Genomic DNA, 25,489 nt, shown 5'->3' with positions numbered 1-25,489 from the left:
GAAGCTGTGGATGATTAACTGGAATTAAATTTTAATGAAAAAAAAAACAATAACTACGTTTTAACTTTGTATTTATATTTAATATTACGTATCCGGAATATCATTTACCTACAATGTGAGTATTATTGCTGTAAAGAAAGATTTCTTAATGTATTCTGAATGGATTCTAAAACAATGACTTTCGACCTGGTGACTATTTGGTGACTAAGGCATCAAAAATTAAGATTATGGAAAATGAAAGAATTATGGCCCTGCTTTTATGAGGAACTAATATCTGTAGACTCTTTCGGAAAATTTCATGTAATCTCACAGAGTTTATAAAAGTGGAGACGCTCACAAAGTGATATTGTTTTTGAGCGACACTTTGAAAAAAAAATTGAAAAAATAAAGATTAAATAGAGATTTTGAAAAATAAATAACTTTATAACTTGAAACAAATTTATTTACATGAATCATCAAAATTATTTTCACTTTTTAGAGGAGGCTTTACACAATATTTTTTATCTTATAAATAGTTCATGAATCATTTCTCTTGTAAACTTATTGAAACGATGAAAAGTTTGAAGTCCTCGATACATTCTAAAACGATTGAAATTTTGTAGTGTTTTGAGAATATCCTATCACGCTCTCGGAATGTATCTCAGTTTCTGTGGAATGGGTTGGAAGGTGGCTCCATTGATTCCTTCATCGGCATTCGGCGGAGAGTCACTCAGAGGCCGAATGTCGAATCTCTGCATGATGACGGTGAAGTAGTGGAATATTTCCATCATCGCTACCATCTCACCGGGACAGATTCGCCTACCTAGAAGAAGGAAAAAAGATTTTAATTAAAAAAAATATTTTCATTAAATATACAAAAAATAACAAATAAATAAAAATGAAATAAAATTAATTAAGCAGATAATTCATATTTATATTTCTCGTATACGAAATATAGAAATATTCAAACTCGAGATTCTGATGAATCTCCACGTTTCAAATCTCTTTAAAGACCGAAAAACCCACTTTTAGCATTATGTCTGTCTGTGAATACGATTACTCAAAAACGCATTGAGCTAAACAGCTGAAATTTGGCACTTGGAATTATGATCAAATTTGTGGATATTTATCAAATTTTGAACGAAATCCTTTAAAAGGCAGTTTGTCTGTCGTCAAAATAAGCAGGAACTATGCTTGAGTCCTAATGGTCTATTTCGACCACAATAGAATACACGCCTTAAAAGACACGCCTCGTCATATGTAGGATATAGCCGTTCACACATTATCTCTGCACGCACTAGGGCAATCAGAACCCTTCATCTATGGGAGACATCTATATCTAAGGTTCCCTGGGTGACTAGTGTTAAGATAAACTTCAACAGCTGCTCCTATCTGCGTTCAAGGCACACGGAAAAAACTTAATAATCGGACCATAACGACTTCATCAGTGGAAACTAAAGTTGAGTTCCAAGAGTCATCATCGGCCACGGTATAATCCTTCCAGTAGGAGGCGCTCCCACTCATTGGTAAGGGATAGCTATATTTATACCCCACATCATTTATTAGTTTGACTCTCCATCCTGAAGTAAAACTTAATTTTGAGTGGTGATCAGTTGATGAAAAGTTATCTTTACTGGCAAGCTAAGATCCAAAAGTTTCAATTCCAAAGTGAACATTGAGAGGATCTTATGCTCTTTACAACAGATTAACTAGTACAAACAAAAGGACTGGGTTAAAATAAGGTAATAAAAACTAAGCCTTCTATCCTCAAAGCCAGAATTCTCTCATTTTCTCTGCAACGCGTAACGGGTTCAGAATTATCTAAAAAAATGTTGACATTGGTAAAAAAAATTTCAATTTGTAGTTGGAAGCTCACATAGCATGTAAATCATTGTGTTAATCAGTCCCTCATTGCGTCTTACATGAATATAACACGCAATTTCCATTTGTTTTATTTTATCTTGAAATGAAAAAAATAAATGAAAACTTATTTATATTCTTTTGTTATTCTGTATTTTTACGCAAATAATTAAAAAAAAATGCTTGTTTTATCTAAATTTCGGAAATAATGGCAACTGAATGTAAACCTGAAAATTCGATAGAATTAAAAAAAAAAACTAAAAGCGAGAAAAATTTATAAGGAAAATCATTAAAAATATTTATCACAAATTATTGTTGTTTTTGTTTCTTATGGCACTTGCCATGGGCAAGCCCGCTGTTACAAAGGCAGCAATTTTAAGCCGATGGGAGAGCGTCTCTTGTTTTAGTAGCGCCAACTAGGGCCAAGAGTACGACTTTTCTACTTACGCATCACTCATTCGCTTGCACAAACCCTTTTTACAGGAGGGCACATTCACACATCTCACAGATAGAACAACGGAAGAACAACCATGCCCGAACCGGGACTGGAGCCCAGGACGCCCAGATCACGGGGAAGACGCGCTACCCCAATGCCAGGCCACTGGCCTCAAAGTTTATTAAAACATCTAACTGAATGAACGTCAATCTAAGTTTACCGTGAGGAGTAAAAGACTAGGATTTATCACTCCTATTTGAATATCCCACCATAAGATCCATTTTTTATTTATAAATAAGTCTATTTTATAAAAATTATATTAATCTAAATTATATTTATAAATAAATTTATGTATAAATTATAAATCGATATAGTGGTACAGAATTTAATTTTAAATTTCTACAATCGATATTCTACGTAATAAGATTCTATTTTTAAAACTGAAATTATTGATAAATTGATTCGTTATTTGTTTTAATGGTAGAGAATTCTAAAACCTTATGACATATTGAAATATTTATGACGTTATTCGTCACTAAGTAAGCAATTCTGTATTCCCATGAGCTATTGATTTGATTGTTACTAACTACAGAAGAATGAATTTAGCCTCATTCTTTTAAAAGTAACTTGTGCACATAGTGTAAAAGTATTTACAGAAACATTTCCAGTTAACAAAGAAGAAAAATTTGCATTGAAGAGCAAAATAACGGATATTGGAAGGATTTATTTTATATGGACGCCAAATTTAATTATTTTAAAGATTACGTTATATATTTGTTTGCTAAATGCTTTAAAAATTAATAATTTAAAATAGAGTTTTTAAATACAGCTTAGATTTTCATTTATTTCTTTAGGCAAATTGTTTACAAGCTGGAATGGTCTCCCGAAAACTTTCTCACGTATTCTTTAATAAACCTTCCCTCTTACTCCATATAAAATTGAGCCTAGAGCAAACTGTGAATGCCACTAGTGCTCAAAATTTTATTTTTGGATCCCCCTTGTTTGAGTTATGGCATTTGTAGAACAGAAAAGATGCATATACATTTTGCAGCCTTTTTAGACTGTTTGTAATCAATATTTGGCAGTTACTAGAATTGAGGAACTCGTTATTAAATCGCATATCAACTTTCCTCTATTTAGGTTGTTGCAATTATTTGAATTCCTGTTTACACATTGAATGTTAATTTTTGTGTAAATATATTATGGGTATTATTTTCTTTTCTCATTCAGAATGTACTGTTCACTTTCAATTTGGCGGTTCATTTATATGTGCTGTGACATATTTCCTGTTTTGATACACATCATAATATGTTTTAACAATAATGATTTTAAAATACTGCAGTTCCTTTATATAACAAAAACAATTTTATTAAACATTCGTCTCTAATGCTTGTTGAATATCGAAATTTTCCAGTGCAAGTGAAAATAAGGATTTTTATCAAATATTTCTCAGACATGCCAAGCAATTATGCGAATTCTGACACTTACTGGAGACTCTTGATATATGTCAGATATTTTTAACAAGGACATTTCCATCTTATCCGATTATATATATTTTTAAGGATGCATGAGGATTATTTCCACTCATTCATTTCAATATTTCATTCATTCTGTTTTAATTCCATCATTTCTGTTCATTTATTCTAACTTTACTGAAAACTATTATAAATTATAATAAGCTTTCCAGAACTTTTAGTTCACAACTAGATTTCTCTACGAAACTGCGTTACATTTACGTTCTTTAAGAAAAACTAGGACTATATGTGATAATATGAGTGCCAATATGTCATCATTATTTATTCTTAGATTTTATTTTACACATTTGTTATTATATTTCACAAAATATTAGGCTAGTTTAAATATTTTTCATTCAACTTTAAATTAAAAAGAAAAAAATACAATTGTTTATTTAGGACGAATCTTCGTTAAATTTTCTTATGTTAAGATACTTTGCATTCTTCCAATTAAAATGAATATTATGGAAAGTTATTTTGCTAAATTTAATATATCGTATTTTAGGATTTATGTTTATTATCGAATGACTGTTTTAAAACTACAATATAAAGTAATTTTTTTTATTACTTAGTTTGAAAGTAAAGGAATAAAGAAAATTCCCTGTGTCATTGCAAATAAAAGAATTTAGAGAATTCCCTGTGTCACAGCAAATCAGTAAATATTCATAATTCGTAGTTTTTTGTTACAAGAAGTGATTTTTTTTTCAAATCAGAATTCTGATTTGTCAATTTGATTTCCATAGTTAAAATTCATCATTTCTAAAAGAATTGGAATGATAATGAATGAAAAATTCAAAACATTATTTATAAAAATAAAATATCTAAACTACTGCACTGTATTAATTAAAATAAAGGTTTTAGAATTCTGAAGTTGTTATTTTAATTAAATTTATTTATATAAATCCAGAAAAGAGCAAATAGCAACAGAAAGAATGTTCACATGGGCATAAAATACATTCTTTGAATCTTTATTAGTCATTGAAAACAACAATATATAAAAATATTTATTAAATACCAGCTTTAAGTTAAAATAAGCTAATTTATCAAAATATTATTTCTTAGAACAATAGGATACAAATTAAAATATACCTATTTGTTTTATTTTTTTTCAAGAGTATGTTCATGGATTTCTCCACTTATTAGACATATATTCCATTTCTCTCTCTCTCTCTCTTTTTTTAAAATCGATTCCAGGAAGTTAAATATATTTATTCAAAGTATTTGAAATAATCTGAACTATAAAAATCTGCTTTTACCCAGAAATGCATATATTTTCAAAGAACTGATTACCATAAGAGTGAAAAAAAAATAGGCAGGCATCAGTTTGGTTTTGAACGAACAACTCTTTGGATTGCATAAAAAGTTTATGGTAACTGCAGACAATTCTACTGGCGTTTATTATTTTTCTGTATTTGTTTTATTTGTTTTACCCAAGGGAACAAACTGATCTCTCAGTTGAATTTCATTAGTCTACCATTCATTTTTTAAAAGAACAGTCAGTCACAGGGAATATTTAGAAAATGGCAAGTCTGTTTCAGCGTGTAATGAAAATCACGAAGCATTCTAACGTCGTGATTGATAATGGTATTTTCTCACTGCATTATGGAGTGACGGCTTTCATTTTGATTCTCTTCAGTATTCTTGTATTGTGTAACCGACCTGAAGAAAAAATTTCGTGTTCACCAGAACATGTCGTTCCTCGCAAATTCTTGGATGACTTTTGTCAATTGAGACCAAAAAGTAAGAACAACTTTTGGCAACCAAAAAATGTCGAATATGGGTCAATAGTTTACAATAAAAATTATCCTGGAGACAGAAATATCGGATATTTTCAAGTGGATGATCGATGGTTCAGCATTCTTCTGATTTTCCAAGCTCTTTTGTTCATTGCCCCGCGATTCTTCTGGAAGTTCATGGAATCCGGTAAAATGGAAATTTTGGTGACTTTACTTTACAATGAAGGAAACAGTAGAGAAGAAAATATAAATCGGCTAACTGATATAGTGCTTGCAAGTGCTAAAAGAAACAGGAAATATCTTATGAGTTACTTAGCAGCAGAATTCATCAATGCTTTAAATGTTTCATCATGCATCCTCATCTTGGGAATGTTCTTTGATAGAACGCCAATGAGCAGTGTGGATGTGATAGAATTTGCTGATATAGACTGGTCTCCATGTTGGAAAGAATATTGCAGTGCTGGCCAAATTCTTCCAAAGCTAACTCAGTGCACTGTCAACAGATACACATCATCTGGAGATATATTGTCTCACCAAGCTGTGATGATACTACCAACAGACATAATTTACCAGAAATTATACACGTTTCTATTGTACTGGTTTTACATGGTGTGCTGTCTTTCCTATATAGTTCTTGGCTACAGAATATTCTTGATCATTTCTCCAGCTCTGAGAGTGAAAGTTCTGAAGATGAGATGCAAAAATATCAACCCCTCTGATCTGGTTCTTATAATTAGATCTTTAGGTATCGAAAATTGGTTTATAATCAACTTGCTCTCCAAAAATGTTGACTCAGAGACATTTTCTGACTCAGCTGCGATTTTGGCAAACAAAATAAGGAACGACATAAGCAATTCTGTGTCAGAAACAGATGTTATAGCTTATTGATATACAGTGCTTCCTGTAGGCTTTTGATTTCTATTTTCGGTTGTGTGGATTGAATAATTACATGCTATTGCTTATTGATATCATACAATGTTTCCTTTAAGCTTTTGATTCTTATTTATGGTCGTATGTATTGAATAAATAGATGCTATTGCTTATTCATATCATACAGTGCTTCCTTTAAGATTTTGATTCCTATTTATGTTTCGTATGTATTGAAGAAACAAATGCTATTGCTAATTGATATCACACAATGTACTTCCTATAAGCTTTTGATTCATTAAGCATTTGATTTGATTTCGATTTTTAATTATTAATGCCCTGGGAAGTAAAATGTGGTTTTTATCTAAAATTGAATTGATAAATAATTATTTATATAGTATATTTGAATTTGTATTTTATACAGTGAAGCGTATTTAAATATACATCTAAGAAATGCATTATTGTTCCTTAAATCCAGTATTTCAATATTGCTTCTATAAATCATTTGTTTCATTTGTAGAATTAAAGAAAATACATGAATAAATAATTATTGAAGTATTAATTGTATTATATTTTTATGTGAAATTCATTAGTTTACAAATCTTATGATTTTTTCTATTTCGTATAATTTAAGAAGCAAATCCATTTTTTTAAAATCACATTATAAGATAATTTAGAAAATATATTGTGTTTGAAACACAAGCAATTAAAAGTATTCTGAAAAATTCTGTAATGTGAGGTATTTATATGATTTAGAACCAACTATAATAATTAATTTCCTATTTCCTTATGCAAAGTTTTAAGTATTGTTTCTAAAAGGGCGTTATTTGTGATTTAATATTAAATCCAACCCAATTCATTTTCAAAAATATAATATAGTAATTAACTTAAGAATAATATATACAATATAAAAAAAACAGCCTGAGTTGTAGTACTTGAATTTTTCTGCAATATTTTACTTAAACCTATAATATTCATACTGTGTATTTTTGGAGGTTATTTACTGTTTGTGAATTCTGTTGTCGAATTTTAATTTATCTTAAAAATATGGCATGAGTTTCTGTTTACATTTTGATTTGATAATGAAGCTATTTATTCAAGTATATATTCTTAAATATTTAAAACCATCCATCTTTGCTGGGAATACTGAGTGTATTTGATTTGAATAAATCGCATAGACATAAGTTCATGATCAGAATTTTATCAAATTGTGAGATATTAAAATAGTATTATTTTAATAATTTTTTTATTTATTCTATTCATTTTGTATATGAACTATCCTGGTAAAGTAAAGTTCCATGAAATCATAACATCACTAAAAATGTAAGAGTTCATTTCATCTATCTTCTAATTTTCGCAATATTACATAAATTCCCACCTTTATTTATCATTTATATGCAGATATTGAATAGAGTTCTTCCACCTTAGCTTTCAACAATGAAAAGAAAAATCGCGTGATCAAATGTTTGATGAAACAATGAAAATATTTATGTTTCATTTTGAATAATGATTACAATGTTGTAAAATATACTAAAAAAATATGTTAAAAAATAATTAAATCAAAACTAAAGTATCTTATAACAATTAAATTTAGTATCATTACATTAGTATATTTTGAACAATGATTATATTATTGTAAAATATACTAAAAAATATGTTAAAAGTTAATTAAATCAAAACTAAAGTATCTTACAACAATTAAATTTAGTATCATTACATTAGTATATTTTGAACAATGATTACATTGTTGTAAAATATACAAAAAAATATGTTAAAAGTTAATTAAATCAATACTAAAGTATCTTACAACAATTAAATTTAGTATCATTACATTAGTATATTTTGAACAATGATTACATTGTTGTAAAATATACTAAAAAATATGTTAAAAGTTAATTAAATCAAAACTAAAGTATCTTACAACAATTAAATTTAGTATCATTACATTAGTATATTTTGAACAATGATTTCATTGTTGTAAAATATACAAAAAAATATGTTAAAAGTTAATTAAATCAAAACTAAAGTATCTTACAACAATTAAATTTAGTATCATTACATTAGTATATTTTGAACAATGATTACATTGTTGTAAAATATACTAAAAAATATGTTAAAAGTTAATTAAATCAAAACTAAAGTATCTTACAACAATTAAATTTAGTATCATTACATTAGTATATTTTAAACAATGATTACATTGTTGTAAAATATACTAAAAAATATGTTAGAAGTTAATTAAATCAAAACTGAAGTATCTTACAACAACTAAATTTAGTATCATTACATTAGTATATTTTGAACAATGATTACATTATTGTAAAATATACAAAAAAATATGTTAAAAGTTAATTAAATCAAAACTAAAGTACTTTACAACAATTAAATTTAGTATCATTACATTAGTATATTTTGAACAATGATTACATTGTTGTAAAATATACTAAAAAATATGTTAAAAGTTAATTAAATCAAAACTAAAGTATCTTACAACAATTAAATTTAGTATCATTACATTAGTATATTTTGAACAATGATTTCATTGTTGTAAAATATACAAAAAAATATGTTAAAAGTTAATTAAATCAAAACTAAAGTATTTTACAACAATTAAATTTAGTATCATTACATTAGTATATTTTGAACAATGATTACATTGTTGTAAAATATACTAAAAAATATGTTAAAAGTTAATTAAATCAAAACTAAAGTATCTTACAACAATTAAATTTAGTATCATTACGTTAGTATATTTTAAACAATGATTACATTGTTGTAAAATATACTAAAAAATATGTTAGAAGTTAATTAAATCAAAACTGAAGTATCTTACAACAACTAAATTTAGTATCATTACATTAGTATATTTTGAACAATGATTACATTATTGTAAAATATACAAAAAAATATGTTAAAAGTTAATTAAATCAAAACTAAAGTATTTTACAACAATTAAATTTAGTATCATTACATTAGTATATTTTGAACAATGATTACATTGTTGTAAAATATACTAAAAAATATGTTAAAAGTTAATTAAATCAAAACTAAAATATCTTACAACAATTAAATTTAGTATCATTACATTAGTATATTTTGAACAATGATTTCATTGTTGTAAAATATACAAAAAAATATGTTAAAAGTTAATTAAATCAAAACTAAAGTATTTTACAACAATTAAATTTAGTATCATTACATTAGTATATTTTAAACAATGATTACATTGTTGTAAAATATACTAAAAAATATGTTAGAAGTTAATTAAATCAAAACTGAAGTATCTTACAACAACTAAATTTAGTATCATTACATTAGTATATTTTGAACAATGATTACATTATTGTAAAATATACAAAAAAATATGTTAAAAGTTAATTAAATCAAAACTAAAGTATTTTACAACAATTAAATTTAGTATCATTACATTAGTATATTTTGAACAATGATTACATTGTTGTAAAATATACTAAAAAATATGTTAAAAGTTAATTAAATCAAAACTAAAGTATCTTACAACAATTAAATTTAGTATCATTACATTAGTATATTTTGAACAATGATTACATTGTTGTAAAATATACTAAAAATATGTTAAAAGTTAATTAAATCAATACTAAAGTATCTTACAACAATTAAATTTAGTATTATTACAAATAATTTTTTGTAGTTTAAAACAACTTAAAAGTTATATTTGTACTAATATATTTTCGTAAGTTAATTAGCAAAAAAATCTCGTTTGATTTTTAATTCTTTAAAATTTTTTTAGCATTACAAAAATTCGAACCGAAGTGCATATTCACGCTTTCAAACATATAGATGTGCCAATTTAATAGCTGTAAGTCAAATGATCTGTCCTGTGCAGCGCCAAAATACACATAATAAAAGAGAAAGTATGTGTATTTTGGAGCTGCACAGGACAGATTAGTAGAGTTCCGTTTAACTTGCACATATTTTCAAACAAATATCATTTTAACACGAAAATAATTTCATGAAGTTAATATTTTATTACCTTTGAATTTTTAGAGATTTTTGAGTATAAGGTTAAGCATTTATTCAATGACAGGTTTAATTTCAGAGCCCAGAAGCAGTGGCCAACTATAATATCTGACAAATTATCCGTGAATTTATATCATTTCAGAATAAATTTTTAAATCCAAAAGTATGTGATATAATTTTTTTTTAAAAAAAGGAATACATATATCCTACAAATCACGATTTAAGCGATAAACATTTTTCAGGTACGAACTTTCGTCCAAAACTAAACGCAGAATCCATTTCATAATGTTTTATTCATTTCCTTTGCAAATAAAATAAAACTTCTATATTGGTTATTCTTCTTTTATCTCGCACTTTTTATTCTCAACAATTCTGTGGATGTTGCGGTTCCTTTAAATTTGTTGGACTTCTTTTTGTTAGAACTAACCCAAAAAAATTGGTTTTTTTAAAAAACGTTTATAATGTTTGGAACTCTTTATTTCTAGGCAGCAGCAAGTGAAAAAAGACTAAATGTCAGAGATAGCAGCGCCTCAGAAAATGCGAGAAAATCGGTTTCTTTTGATAAAATTTGTCCATAAATTATATCAGTTGTAATTAAAAAAATTCTGGTATCTATTAATGTCACTTAGCATAACTTAAATTTTTCCGACTAGATTAAAAAAATCTTTTTAAGGAAGGAAATAAAACAACGTTGTAGAAAACGCTTTTAAATTATTTTTATTTATCTGTATCATTATTAGACTTCGAAATTTTCCTTTCCTTTGTTTTTTGTATTCATCTTCAAAATTTTCTTCAATATAATTAGATTCATATAAAACTACATGAAATGAATAGTGAATGTAGTTTAACATGAAATGAATTAACGCTGTTTTCAGTTACTTTCATTATAACCAATATATTTTATCTTTATAAAAATTACATTGTGTTGCCCATTTTTTTAATCATCCTGATATGATAATCCTGAAATTATATGCACATATATTCTCGATGACAACAAATTATCAGTATTATTGGAATTTAATTATTCATTAGTCCTTACTTAAGTTTAGGTTCCGTACGAATAGTATAACCTGTCTGTGCATTAGTGAGAAATTAATTTCAAGATTAAAAAAGGCAAAATATTAAAATAAATTTCTGCTACTTAGTATTACAATAAAAATGGGTTTTTTAAAAATTGTTCTTAATTAAATTTTTTAATTATTTTCTTTTCCATCTGGTTTAAACGAAAAAAATTCTAGAAACGTTATAGCAAAATGAATCATCTTAAAACCAAATAGTATAGTAAAATTGTTTTTAAAAATTGACTGGGCTGGAGTTTTAAAAAATCAACAAATAGCAGATGAAGTTACATCAAATGTAAAGTATTTTGTTTGAAGGATATATATATATATATATATATTCTTGCCGTAAATAATAGATTTTAAAATTTTGAATTACAAATTGCTTCTAAAAATGCATTACAATTGGGATACTATACGAATTTAGTGAGAAGGTTTATTTGATTGGAATATAATAATTTTATCATAATCAAGATTATAGTCTAATATTTCTGCAGTATTGCTCCAAAAAATTGCATAAATATCATCAACTGCAACAAAAATTTCTCAAGTGCTAAATAAACCCATTAATTGAAAGTTAAAAACATATTAAAATAAATGGTACAATTTAATTTTTTAATAATTACATATTTTTTTTAAATTTAAAAAAAATTTTTAACCCTTTCCAGAGACAATTTTTCACATTTTACTTCAAATACGACCATCACTAATACAAAATAATGGTGTCAGACTAATGGTTTCGAAGTATATACATATATATTTATGTATATATTATGAAGAATCAATTTATTCCATTAAAAAATGATTCATCTAATTTCTTTCAAAAGTGTTTTTGTGCACTTCAAAAATATTTTATTCGGCTAAAAAAATTCAGCTATGTAGGGTGTTTGATACAGTGTTATCCTTCCTTAATAGAAAATATATTATTATAGTTATATTGATAAATATTGCAATTAAAATTCTGAGAAAATAATTAGAATTAAGTTATAGAATTGCAACGATCGATATTGATATAATATTTAAGACTTCAGTCAGTAATGATATCAATAAAAGCAAAATATTAATCACTTTACGAAATAACAAAATTATTCATTATTACGAAATAAGTTTATTTGAAATAATCTTATTTAGGAAAATACAACGTTTGAAAGCAATTGAATGAAATCCCCATGTAGTAAATTAAAAAAAAATTCTGAAGAAAAACTCAATCGTTCTTTAACTTTGGGAAGGTGAAAAAAATGTGAAAAATAATTCATTTGATAGATGCAAATATTTTTAAAAAAAGATACATTGCTTTGTTCAAAATATAAAATGGAATGCGATTAATATAAAATGTAGTACTCAAAACAATTTACACGCACGCACACACACACACACACACACAACATATATATATATATATATATATATATATATATATATATATATATATATATATATATATATATATATATATATATATATATATATATATATATATATATATATATATATATATATATATATATATATATATATATATATGTATATATATATATATATATATATATATATATATATATATATATATATATATATATATATATATATATATATATATGTAATAATGTTTTAACTCTAATTTCAATGTAATTAATTTCTACAGTCTTATCTCAATTTAGCCCATAGTAAGTTCATTCTCTTTTTTCTTGATCCAATTCCACTTTCAGTACTTAATTAATTCAAGAGAAGCTTTATAAAATTGCTGAATCGACTAAACGCCGACACATTCACACGCTCCGCTTGAAGGGAAACTAAGTAGGGAGCAAGCACATTCTTTTTAAAAGATCCCTGTGTTTCGCTTACTTGTGATTGACGTACATCAGAATCCCCATTAGAATCTTATTAATATATTAGCACTATGAAGAAATATTTTCTCTATCAAAATCTCAGTTTATATAAGACGAGGGATAATTTATTTCGTTCTTTTTCGACTTCCGCTTTTGTGCTGAGCTGTGGCGGACGTGTCTTGTCCGCGTCTCTGCTTGTAAATAATTATGCTTTCCTGATGGATTAAAATGAATTTTAAAACGATAAAATGTATCTTCAATGTCTTCAAACCTGCCTTCTGCTTCACATAAAATAATGCTTACACATAAAACTGGTTATATATATATATATATATATATATATATATATATATATATATATATATAAACCTGTTTTATAGTTAAAAATTATGAAATTTATTAAAAGGAAAGAATTTGAACTAAATCATAAAAATGTTGATGCCATTTACATCAATATGGAAAATTGTCTAGATAATAAATAATAAATTCGATTGCCGGTTTACAATTTATTAAGAAGTTGAATTGACTAAAGAAAACGTAGTTGACCACTTTCGTTGGCAAATGTTATGATGTGAAATTTATTTTAACAAGAGAAAAAGCATTAGTATATTGTTTAAGGAAAATAATTGCAATACAGCATAAAATAGAAGGAATGCAGAATCTGAATGTCACTGTTTCGGGGAAAGATTAATTACATTTACAAAATTGTTACAAAAAATGGATTCATTTCCAATTTTAGATAAAATTCAATTTATAAATCGAAGGAAGGACAGTCATTGAGAATATTGCTTATTAATAATTTGATTCGTTTTTCGTAAAATATACACCAAAATTTGACAATATACCATATTGCACATTGAAATAATAAATTCATCACTTATATGAATATGAGTCTCCACTTTCTCTTAAGAATCAATTCATAAGCACTTCAAAGTTACAGATGATGAAAAAGTTACACTTTTTAATTATTTTCTATGTATTTCTGTAGATTTCTTGACCACCTTTCCGAAATAAAATTATTATTACTACATGACTATAAAATCTCAAATGTACTCAATTCTAATGGTATTTTATCTTTATTACTATTTGTTATATTTTTGTACTTCACCCACAAAAAAACCAAAAATTTAATTAATAATTCTTTAAATACTTGGTGAAATAATATGCGATACACATCAATGATCAACTAAATTCAGAGTTTGAAGTGCAGCAAAATTAAATAGAAAATGACGACAATTTACAAAGTTCCATCAGCCAGTTATTTTAAATAATATAAATAGTTTAGCTGCTGTTGCCAACGCCACAAGTAGAATGCATTTGAGCTGAACAATTTGAGCTCCTGTTGCCAACGCCACATATTTTTCATAACGGTATAAAACAAATAACTCCGTATAGGCTTATTTATCTAACAAATATATGTTATTATTTTAGATTACGTGAAAAATGAATAGCGCAAAAAATGGTCAATTTATCTGCTATTCACAATTTTGAAACATCTGGAACCAAATTTAGATTCAAGTTTGATAACTTTTTCCTTACAATGAATTTTCGAATTTTAAATAATTTGAAAATTTATTAAAAAAATATTTATGGGTTCAAGAAGCTTTTTGTGATAAAATAACTGTTGCTTGTTAACAGTTTTATTACTTAAAAGCTGAACAATGAAAGACACCTTAGGAAGCGATAAAAGAATATTTTGACATAAATGGAAATATAAAAATCACTTTGGATTTATTACCTCAAATTAATCTTTGATCAGGATATTTTCAAAAGAAAGTATGCCAAGGACTTATTAAAAGAGAAAATTGAATTATCGCTTTTATCCAATATCAATTTTTGATCTTACGATACACAAAAATTGCGCAGAGACAAGATATTTTTATAATACTTTATGCATTTTTAGCAAAAGGAAATGATATTATTTTTTAGCCCGGCGAACATCTTGTGGCGGATTGGTATGAGCGAAGGATAGAACCTGGGACCTTGTGGTTCGCATTCCAGTAACATGACCACGATACAAAAGCAATTGCTCGGGTAGTGTAGCTGTTAACGTGCTTATATGCTATTCACTACAATCTCGTTTTGAATCTATACAAGCTGTATTTTGGTGAATCTCTTTACATTGAACCGTGGTCAGATAACAATGACGTTATTCGAATTTTCAGATATCTCCTTTTAGATACTTTTATTCCTTCAGATACTTTTCCTTCAGATACTTTTATTCCATTAATCATCAAAAGAACGCTTCAACCTAGAGAATTTAATCACAGCTGCATTTCAGAGGCTCGAGTTTAGAATTTGCGACAGTCCAGTACCAAGCCGAGATTCTGTGATTATGTCATAGATATTAAGTGACATCGTTTTAAGTTTGTCATATTTGTGGCACTTTATAAATTCATGTAACTGGAAACTTTTTGTAAAAAAAAAAATTCCTATTGGCAAGTTGAAAGGCAAGGTCAGATATAAAGTAGATTCCTTTATATATGACAACATAAATTGTTGATGCTGGAAACAATCAAAATTAGGGTGTGAAAATCCTTTTTTCAGAGCCCAATTCCTAAGATATTGCAGTTATCAAAAAACTTCAAATACAAAAGTGATTCGTCTTAACAAGATCTAAATGTATTTATTTTTCTATCTTCAATATTAAGAAAGTTATATCGAAATGAAAACTTTAACCCTCCCACATCATTACCAACCCCTTTGAGCCAGATCCTATTTACGAACTCGTTCGAAACTTTTACATTACAGAATTAAAATATCATTAATATATATATATATATATATATATATATATATATATATATATATATATATATATATATATATATATATATATATATATATATATATATATATATATATATATTAATGATATTTTAATTCTAATTTCAATTTAATTAATTTCTAAGATTTTATCTTAATTTAGCTCATAGTAACTTCATTCTAAAAAAATTCTCTTATTTCTTGATCTAATTCCACTTTCGGTTTAATTACTTCCTTTGTAAAAATAATGTGTCATCAATACTATGAATAAAATGAAAGTGATCCCTTCGATGCCCTTGAAAATGTGTCAAAGGTCACCACGTGTATTAAATTGGCGAGTGGCCGGAAATCCCATTTTATATAAGACTAGTGATAATTTGTTTCGCCCTTCTTCCCTTCTTCTTTACTTCTGCTTTTGTGTCACACTTTGGTGGACGTGCCTTGTCCGCGTCTCTGCTTGTAAATAATTATGCTTTCCCGGAATGAATATTAAAAGGAATTAAAAACTGCAAAACGTCTTCTATGTCTTCAAACCTACATTCTGCTTCAACCAAATTAATGTTACATATTATTTAGTCGTCAGGATTCAAAATCTATTACACATATATATATAATTTTTGAACGAAGGGTGATTTTGGATTTTGGGTCTAGGTATCATGCATGATCGATGATGACATTTTTCCGAAGTCTTGTAATGAGAACCACTAATAGGAATCTACGAAAAATATTTAGAAAATAAATGAAAAGTAACGAATCGGTTTACCAAGCGAAAAGGGCGCAAAGCTATCGAGTCTAGTCATGATTAGGCAGCCGTTCTTGTCCAAGAATCTCTCTGGCATGAATCTCTCAGGATCTTTCCAGTATTTAGGATCATTGTGAAGAGCATAGATGTTAGGAAGAACACCTGATCCTTTGGGAACATCGTATCCTCCAATTTTCGTATCCTGGCTTGCACTATAATATGAAACGTTTTTTCATTAATAATGCTAACGTTGCAAAGAAATAATAATGGTGTTATTGGACAGCTTTCAAAAAAGAAATAATAATAGTATTATATTTGCATAAAGAGACTTTTATATCTGCAATAATTTCAACTTATCCGCGTTCTAAAATTAATTATTTCCTAATCACTGGAAATCAGGTGTCACTTTAACTTCTGAGATGCGTAGATTCTTATTTTCACACACTGAGCACAACACGCAACGAAACTAAAAATGCTTTCTCTGCAGATTTCCATTTTAAAACTACAGAAGTTCCGAATACTTTCATACGACTTTTTGTCCTGTCTTTTGCCTCAATGTTCAGACTACACTAGTGTCTAGTCATAGTTATAACCAACATTTTTTTGAAACGAATTTTAGAAATTAATAAAAATTGAAATCTTTATTTAATTATGAAGAAGAAGGGAAAAAAATTGATTTTCATTAACAATATCTGCTTTCTCTTTCCAAGATTTGAAAAGCTATTTTAATACATCTGCTTATTGGATGTATTCGGCTAGCTTTACCTGCGTCGACATTTGATGCTAGAAGCATAAACCTTGTATACTCTTCCCTATTCCTATTCTATACTCTGTCTATGTTGAATATCGATAAAATGTATAATTTTTTGTACTAACAATTGTCTATTCTTTTCAGATAATTTCAGTAATATTTCCGTTGTTGATTTGTACAGCTTATATCTAATCTGTAGTCAGTTTTACATTTCAAAAAATTTTTATGCTTTATGCTTTTGCTTAAGCGTATCTTTGAAGTTTATAGCTATTTTGTTCAATAAATAATTAACTATAACTTTAGCAATAATGAATTCTCGTTACTTTATCTGTTTCACAAAATTTATAACCCTTGTTTACTTGCAAGTGTATTGATTTTATTTATTTTGAATATATGCAAATTTAACTGGTAGTTTGATAAATTTGTTCAAAGATAAAAAAATTTACAAATAAAGGAATAAAAAAATTTTCTGATAGTTTTATATATATATATATATACACACACACATAGTGCGTTTCATTTTAAGCTGCTGGTACTGAGAGACCTCTGTAGCTCGAACTATCAGCCTCAAAGCCACCAAATTCCGTACGGAGACAATTGACGACATGGGAAAAAGGAATCTGCGAAAGAAAATTTTAGTTCGAAAAATTGCCGATGGGGGAATGTGGCGCTTTTGATCTAAATTTTAAGTTTAACTGCACGACAAAATTTTAAAAAGCTACAATAAACAGATAAAGGAATAACAAATTTTCCACAGATGTGCTTTATTAAAAAAATAAATGGTTACAAATTAAAAAAAAGAGAGAGAGAGAGAGAGAGGAGGTTTTGTTCAATTTCTTTTAATTTTTTTGTTCTTTTGTTTTTATTTAGTAGAATTAAAGAGGGTAAGACATCGGCTCTTTTCAATATGCCCTCCAATTTCTTGGACTAAGCATTGAATTCTGTACACCGTACTCTCTACAGCTGAGTGCAACGTTTCAGGAGGCATGTTCATAACAGTCCGTGTGATGCTTTCCTTTAAAACTGATAAGTTCGAGACCCACCAAAATAAACCTTCGATTTTAAATAACCCTGCAGAAAAAAGTCACATGAGGTTAGATCCGGAGAGCGAGGTGGCCATGCAACACGGAAACAGCGACTAATGACTCTTTCTTATGTAAAGTGAAGGTGCAACAGTTGCTACACAATGTACCAATATGTGGTGGTGCTCCATCCTGCATAAAGACAACTTTTATCTAAGCATTGCCTTTGCTGAAATTGTGGGATAACAAAACTATTCAGCATATCATGATATCTTTGAGCATTTTCGGAACAAGTCTGCAATCCTGCTTCGGTAATAGTCTCAAAAAAGTATGGTTCAATGATAAAATCTGCTGTAAAACTACAGCTACTTTTTGAGAATGGAGTGGAATTTTTTGAAATGCATGGGGTTGTTCAGATGCCCAAATTCTAGAATTCTGAGTGTTAACAGTCCCATTCAAATAAAAATGGGCCTCATCACTCCAGAGAATTGTCCAAGCCTCGTCGACCTCCATCCTGGCAAGAAATTTCAAAGCAAAAGTTAATCGGAGATCATAATCTGTAGGTTTTAATTCAAGCAAAAGGCTAATTTTATATGGATAAAATTGAAGAAATTTTCTAAAACTTTCCATACTGTTGAAGCACTACCACCCAGATGTCGGGCAACTCCACGTGTGCTGCTATTACCGGCAGTGCTCGTTTGATTTCTTTCAACGATTGCAGTCGCAGCATCTGTGATCGTATCCTCCGATACCGGCTTCCATCCTCTACCAGGCCGAGTTGCGAGAGAACCTGTTTTTTTTTTCAAAATTCAATTTGTTTTAAACTTTCCTTTAACTTTGACTTTAATTCCAATAAACTAACGGGAAATATCTTCATAAAATCTTTTCCGATACTATTTAACATACTGGAACAACACAAATGCTCAAAATTTTATTTTCATAGTACCGCACAAGAGAGTTATGTTCTTACTATAGTGAAAAAAATCGAATATGCATTTTCAGTGCTTTTTTAAGACAGATTGAAAAAATTTTAGATTTTCATTAGATTAAATACCAAATTTTCATTTATTTAATCTTGTATTTATGTGATATCGAATTTACATGCAATCGAAAATACAGACGGTTGATCGCTTGACTTATTTATTTCATAATTTGGAAGCATCTACCCAATAGATGTTAAAATGGCGTATCATATTTTAACCTCCTAGATTTTTGTGTTTTGTAGTTATTGTGTTCGTATGTACTCATATAACCAGACAGACGAATTTCCTCTAAACCAATTTCGTCCAAAATTCAATAAAACTTTACAAATTTGATACAAAGAGTACATTCTAAATTTTATCCATTTGTCTTAAATAGTACTTGAGTGAGATTTGAGAGAGAGATTATAGAAATTTGTTTTTCAGGCTGAAAGCAGGGAATTCCGAAACATCGAGACAAAATCTTGATTTCAAATACTTTGGCAATTACAAGTCTATCTTTTTATACAAAAAGGAAAAAAATAGTTTGATTTCAGTCCTTATTCAGATAATAGAAGATTGATTGTAAGAATTCAGCACTCTTCTTACCAGTGTGGTACTCCCACAGGTGTAATGGTTCTCCATCTGTGAGTTTCCAGAATGGTGCCATATGTATAAGGTATCTTAGCTCGCTCCGACCATTTCAGTTTCCCATCTTTTCCCAAAACAGCTTCGATTTCTTTCTGGACCTTCTTTTGCACATCGGGGTAGATGGCCATGGCCAGGAAGATCCAGCAAAGGAACGTCCGCGAGGTGTCGCTTCCGCCAATTAATAACGCTTGAGAGCTGCCAGTCAGGTTATTTTCTAAAAAGAAAGGACGGAATATAGATAATAGTTGGAATTAGTATCAAGTACAGGTAAAGGCTCTGATATAATAAATTCTTTACTGTTTTTTTTTCTTTAAAATAATAATTGTGATACATCTGTACCGTCCTCCGCTCAATTGAAATCAAGTCGCTCTGGAGCCAAATTTGTTTGAACCTCTTTAGCCTTATTGGAACTTCAACTGAAGTGAGCTGGGCTTCGATGATATAAAAAGAAAGGATGAGACGAGAGAAGAGAGACTTTGGCTTTTGCACTGTGTGATGGCCGAATCCTGATCTCTCTTTATATTTAGCGATTTTAAATTAGTTTGGTTTTGAAAATCCCAGAGATTTTAAAATGTTAAACCTGTTTTTTATTTATGTTTAATTTTAATTGTGTCTATGTCTGTGAATAAATGTCTTGTGTGTTTTTAAAACTATGTTTTCCTTCTCAAGTCATTACACATCTATTATGGGATGATAAAGGAAACACAACTGTTTTATAAAACAAAATTCGATGCTGATCTTTCAATTGTATGTCCTATGACTAATGCGTATTGGAAATTTGTCTATCTTGTTTGTTCTCTCTTCATCTCTTTCCACGAAACCAAAATGCTGTGTCAGCATATTCCAATCAAAAATCATATAACCTCAGAATACATTTTTACGTTTCTTTTATTTTTCTTGCTGACTACTGTTGTTCTTCCTATTCAGTATACTGTACTGAGCTCATCATAACCCTAACAAAGAAATACGGACAAAAGTTAAAAATTGAACCATTTCTTTGAAATTATGAAGAACATACACACACATATTATACAGATATACATATATGTAATGGTATTTTAAAATCTAATTTAAATCTTAATTAGTTTCCAAATTTTTATCTTAACTTACCACATATTAACTTCATTCTAAATGTCCTCTTATTTCCTGACCCAATTTCCATTTTTTAAAAATTTATTATACAGCGCTCTATAAAATTGCTCACTTCAGCATTTTCTCAACATGCAAGTGAAGGGATAAAAAAATCCTTAATGTTTACCACATTCTTTTAAAGATACCTAAATGTCCCTTACCTAAGATTACACATCTCAAAGAAATCCCTATCAAAATCTCGTAATAAAATCACTGAGGGAAAGATTTATCTCTTTTGCTCTTCTGCACTTGTATAGCGATGTACACTGATACATCTCGTCGCTTCTTCCTTGTACATAATATGCCTATCGCGATAAAATAATTCGAAGTTAAAAATTTCAAAAGTTTCTTCTATTCGGCCACGCAACTGCTTATATATAAATATATATATGATTTATCTATCATGAAGTGTACTTAGTTTAAAAATGGAAGTAGTACCTTAAAATACAAATAAATAATCTTCATAACCTTCAGAAAAGTTATATAAAAAGACTCTTAGGTCGACTTTAAGATAACGGCAATGAAATCGCACATAATAGTTGTTTCGACTATTCTTCTTCCTTTTTAAAAGTGCTCATTACTGTATTCACCTTGAACAGAGATAACTGCCTGTGTATGGAAGTTAAAAAGCGTCGATTATATAACATCTACTTCTAATCGAATAGTATCTACCGATATATGGCCAAATTTAATGAGAAAAAAATTATTATCTATATTTCGTACTTGTGCTTTTAATAATGCACTAACATATTAAGGCTTTCCAGTGAATTTTAGGTTTGTTATAACAAATAAGAGTACTAAGAGATAATATAAATTCCAATTGCAATATCAAATAGGGGAGAATGAATTTAAAGATTTCATTCTGGCCTGTCCAATAAATTTAAACATATATATTTAAATGTATAATAGTTTTTAAATCAGTCCCCAATTTTAAAAAATTTGAGAAACCTACAGTTATATACAGCAAGCTAGTTAATTTTACTATATCACAAATATCGTAGAAATTATACTTAAGAGCAGAATTCCATGCAGAATTTTATTTAAAAGTGTAATGTTCATCTAATCTAGTTAACAGCAAATGTAAAAATCTTTTTTTTATTCGGAGGATTTATAAATTTTTCCTAAGTTTAAAATTTTTTAAATAATTATTTTTATCTTTTGATATTTACAGTAATTCTTAAATAAATTTACAGTTACCTACAATAAGCTAGCTAATTTCACTATATCACAAATATCGTAGGGATTATATTTAAGAGCGGAATTCCATGCCGAATTCTATTTAAAAGGGCAATGTTCATCCAATCTAGATCTGTAGAAATCTTTCTTATCTGTCCATTCTATAGAAGTCTTTTTTTATTATTCAGAGAATTTATAAATTTTGCCTGAATTCAAAAATTTTAAAATGCTTATTTTTATCTTTTGATATCTCCAGTAATTCCTGGATGTAATCTTCCGCAGAAAAGTATAAGGACAAGACGGTCTTATCTAAGATGTTTATTTGATTGTCCATTCGTCAAGAGCAAATGAGTTGTTACACAATGGTTACTATCGTTCTCTTGTAAAACATTCAGTGAAAAAAAATACCCCATAAGATTGATGAATAAATAAAGTTTTTGTGGTTTTAAATATTTAAAAATGACATTTTATTGAAGATGTGTATTTATTTTATAATTACTTTCCAAAATTTTTGAATTTTTATTGTTTTTGACAAAAGAAGAGAACAGTTAATGACTTAATAAGTTAATTTGTTAAAAATTACTTAATTGATGAAAGATATTACCATTGAACCAAGTTTTCACTCCTGTTTTTTCTTTGGTCTTTTGAATTTCCTTCAAGTATCCGTCAATGAAAATTTCTTCGTTCCATTCGTCTGAGGGAATACTTTTACGTCGTTCCATCTCACTTCTGTAATAAATAAAAAAAAGAAAAACAAATGATACAAAATTATTTTTTAACTGATTTTATATGAAATAAAAAAAGTTTTTTTTTTTTTTTTTTTTTTTTTTTTTTTAAAAAGAGAGTTATATTTCTCAGGTTTTCGGCATTTTTCTTCTTAAAAGATTACCAACGTTTAAAATTTCAATTACATACTTTAATTTGGTTAAGTTAACCAGCAATTTGTTTAGAAAATATTTTAAATGAAAAATCTAAAAGACAAAAAAAATTACACAGGATAGAAAAAGACAGAATTTTTATAGATATTTCATAACAGTTTTTGTGATGTGTTAGACAATTATCTTGCTGATAGTCAAAATCTATATTAATGCATGGATCTAGAATAGAACATTGTTGCAAACATTTGCATCTAAATAGAAATATAAGAGTTTAAAAAATAGTCATTGATAAAGGCCACATGTGAGAGGATTTTGTGGCGGATTGGTTTGAGCGAGAATAGAACCTGAGACCTTGTGATTTACAGCCTAGTAACATGACCACAATACAAAAGCAATTGCTCGTGCAACGTAGCTGTTAACTGGCTTATAAGCCTTCAATACAATTTCTACCAGTTAGAGTGAATTCGAAGCTAATAAAATATTTATCTCTACTTATAATAAAGATGAATATGAAACTGTTGGCACTTTACAGGCCATTTGATAGCTTCAAAATTCGGTGCATTAATAGTTAAAAAATGCGAATGTGACCCTTAGAGCGAATTTTTGAAATTTTAATTAATTAATCAGTAAGCAAAATTTTGGAGATATCCCGCGGTAACTTTCGAAAATACTGATTTATAAAAATGATTTTTACAACATTTTAATATTTAAAAAATTGCCTTTTCAATGATCCTCATTTAATAGCTGAACACGTTTTACCTGAATTTGTCACATTTATTTTAGAAATAATTCTTTGCCTGGTTTTTAACTATAGATTACATAACCCCCTGAAATTCAAATCGTTTTCATTGTTTCATCCATTATTTAGTTCAGAGAATATCTTCCTTCTTCTCGAAAACTGAAGAAAAATTATTCTATTTAACATCTCAATAGTTTACATAATGTATAAAACAGTAGAATTAACTTTTACAACATCTCAACAACAATTAATTTAATTTTAAAATTTTGAAGATCGATGAACCGCACATGTAAGTGTTTCTTAGCTCTGTGATGTTATGAAACTGGTCTCCATTAAACAGGTTTATGTACTCAAGTAGTAGAACACATGTGAGTCAATTAAAATCGCAGTGTTTTAATGTCCGGCAATTTATGGAATTATGGACTAGAAGTTTTATCTGAATGACTTAATAAAAATTCAACAATTGTCCCCTGCGAACCAGCTAGTGGACTAGTTAATAATTAATCATTTTGTATCAAAGTAGCCTAAACCTTCAAACATGCTCACATGGCAGAAATAAAAACTTATAAAATCAAAATAGATAAATTATTTTCATTAAAAAATTACATTCATCAGTTGCGTTTCGTTATGTTACAATAAAGTTTTATTACTTTCTCTTAAAATATAAGTGCAGAATAATAAGCACTTTTAGAAATTCAGTTGAAAGAATTTATTTTCTTCCTAGTTTATAAGTTATTTTGCCAAAATGTGCAATGTATTGATTTTGATCATTTTCTAAAGCTAATTTCAAAACTGTTCAAAATAGGCATATACTCCCAATTGGAAAAATGATCTAAATGAGATAAAGAATTATATTTCATGTTGCTTAAATCAATATAAAAAATCAACTAACTTTTTTGCATCTCTCAGGTCCTATTTGACATGCTTAATAAAATATTCACAATACTCTAATATTTAATTTTAAAAAATTCGCACCAATGAAATTAAAACTGACCGAGTTATGAAGCATCGATATTACTATTTTAGAATATTTCACTCGCCGCCTCGATGTAGATTTAATTATTAATATGCGGCTTTTCGGGTTAATATAGATACAGGATCTGAAGTAATAAAATTCCAAGTTTCGCAACTCAGTCAGCCATAGTTCAAGAAGAAAGAAATTTATTTTTCTTAGATTTTAATGCATCAAAATTATTTTATTATGATTAAGAGAATTAAAAGATAGTATACTTTGCAATTTTTAAGCAGTACATTTATTGATTCAAACAACTTAAAACTTTATTCTTTACTTCTGTTAATGACAGACGTACAAGTGGTTATCAAAATAAAAGAAACTCCTGTGAATAAAAATGATATTTTTGAGTGCGTTTCGTAAGTACTAAAATATAATAATAGC

The 25,489-nt window shown here is 27.8% G+C and overlaps 1 protein-coding gene across 1 annotated transcript in view; it reads right to left on the bottom strand.

The window, feature by feature from the left end:
• Nucleotides 1–420: 420 nt before the first annotated feature.
• LOC129964121 (cytochrome P450 2J4-like) overlaps nucleotides 421–25,489 on the bottom strand; it is a 37,957-nt gene continuing 12,888 nt past the window's right edge. Inside the window, exons 5-8 of the mRNA XM_056078811.1 lie at nucleotides 23,081–23,205; nucleotides 20,128–20,383; nucleotides 16,808–16,998; nucleotides 421–802 (exon numbers count right to left, since the gene is read on the bottom strand). Of these exons, the coding sequence (XP_055934786.1) occupies nucleotides 621–802; nucleotides 16,808–16,998; nucleotides 20,128–20,383; nucleotides 23,081–23,205 (754 nt within the window). The 3' untranslated portion in view covers nucleotides 421–620. The remainder of the gene's footprint in view (nucleotides 803–16,807; nucleotides 16,999–20,127; nucleotides 20,384–23,080; nucleotides 23,206–25,489) is intronic.

The sequence above is a fragment of the Argiope bruennichi genome, chromosome 3, assembly GCF_947563725.1.
Source record: "Argiope bruennichi chromosome 3, qqArgBrue1.1, whole genome shotgun sequence".
In the NCBI taxonomy this organism is placed as follows: Eukaryota; Metazoa; Arthropoda; class Arachnida; order Araneae; family Araneidae; genus Argiope; species Argiope bruennichi.
This window is presented reverse-complemented; position numbering and strand designations above follow the sequence as displayed.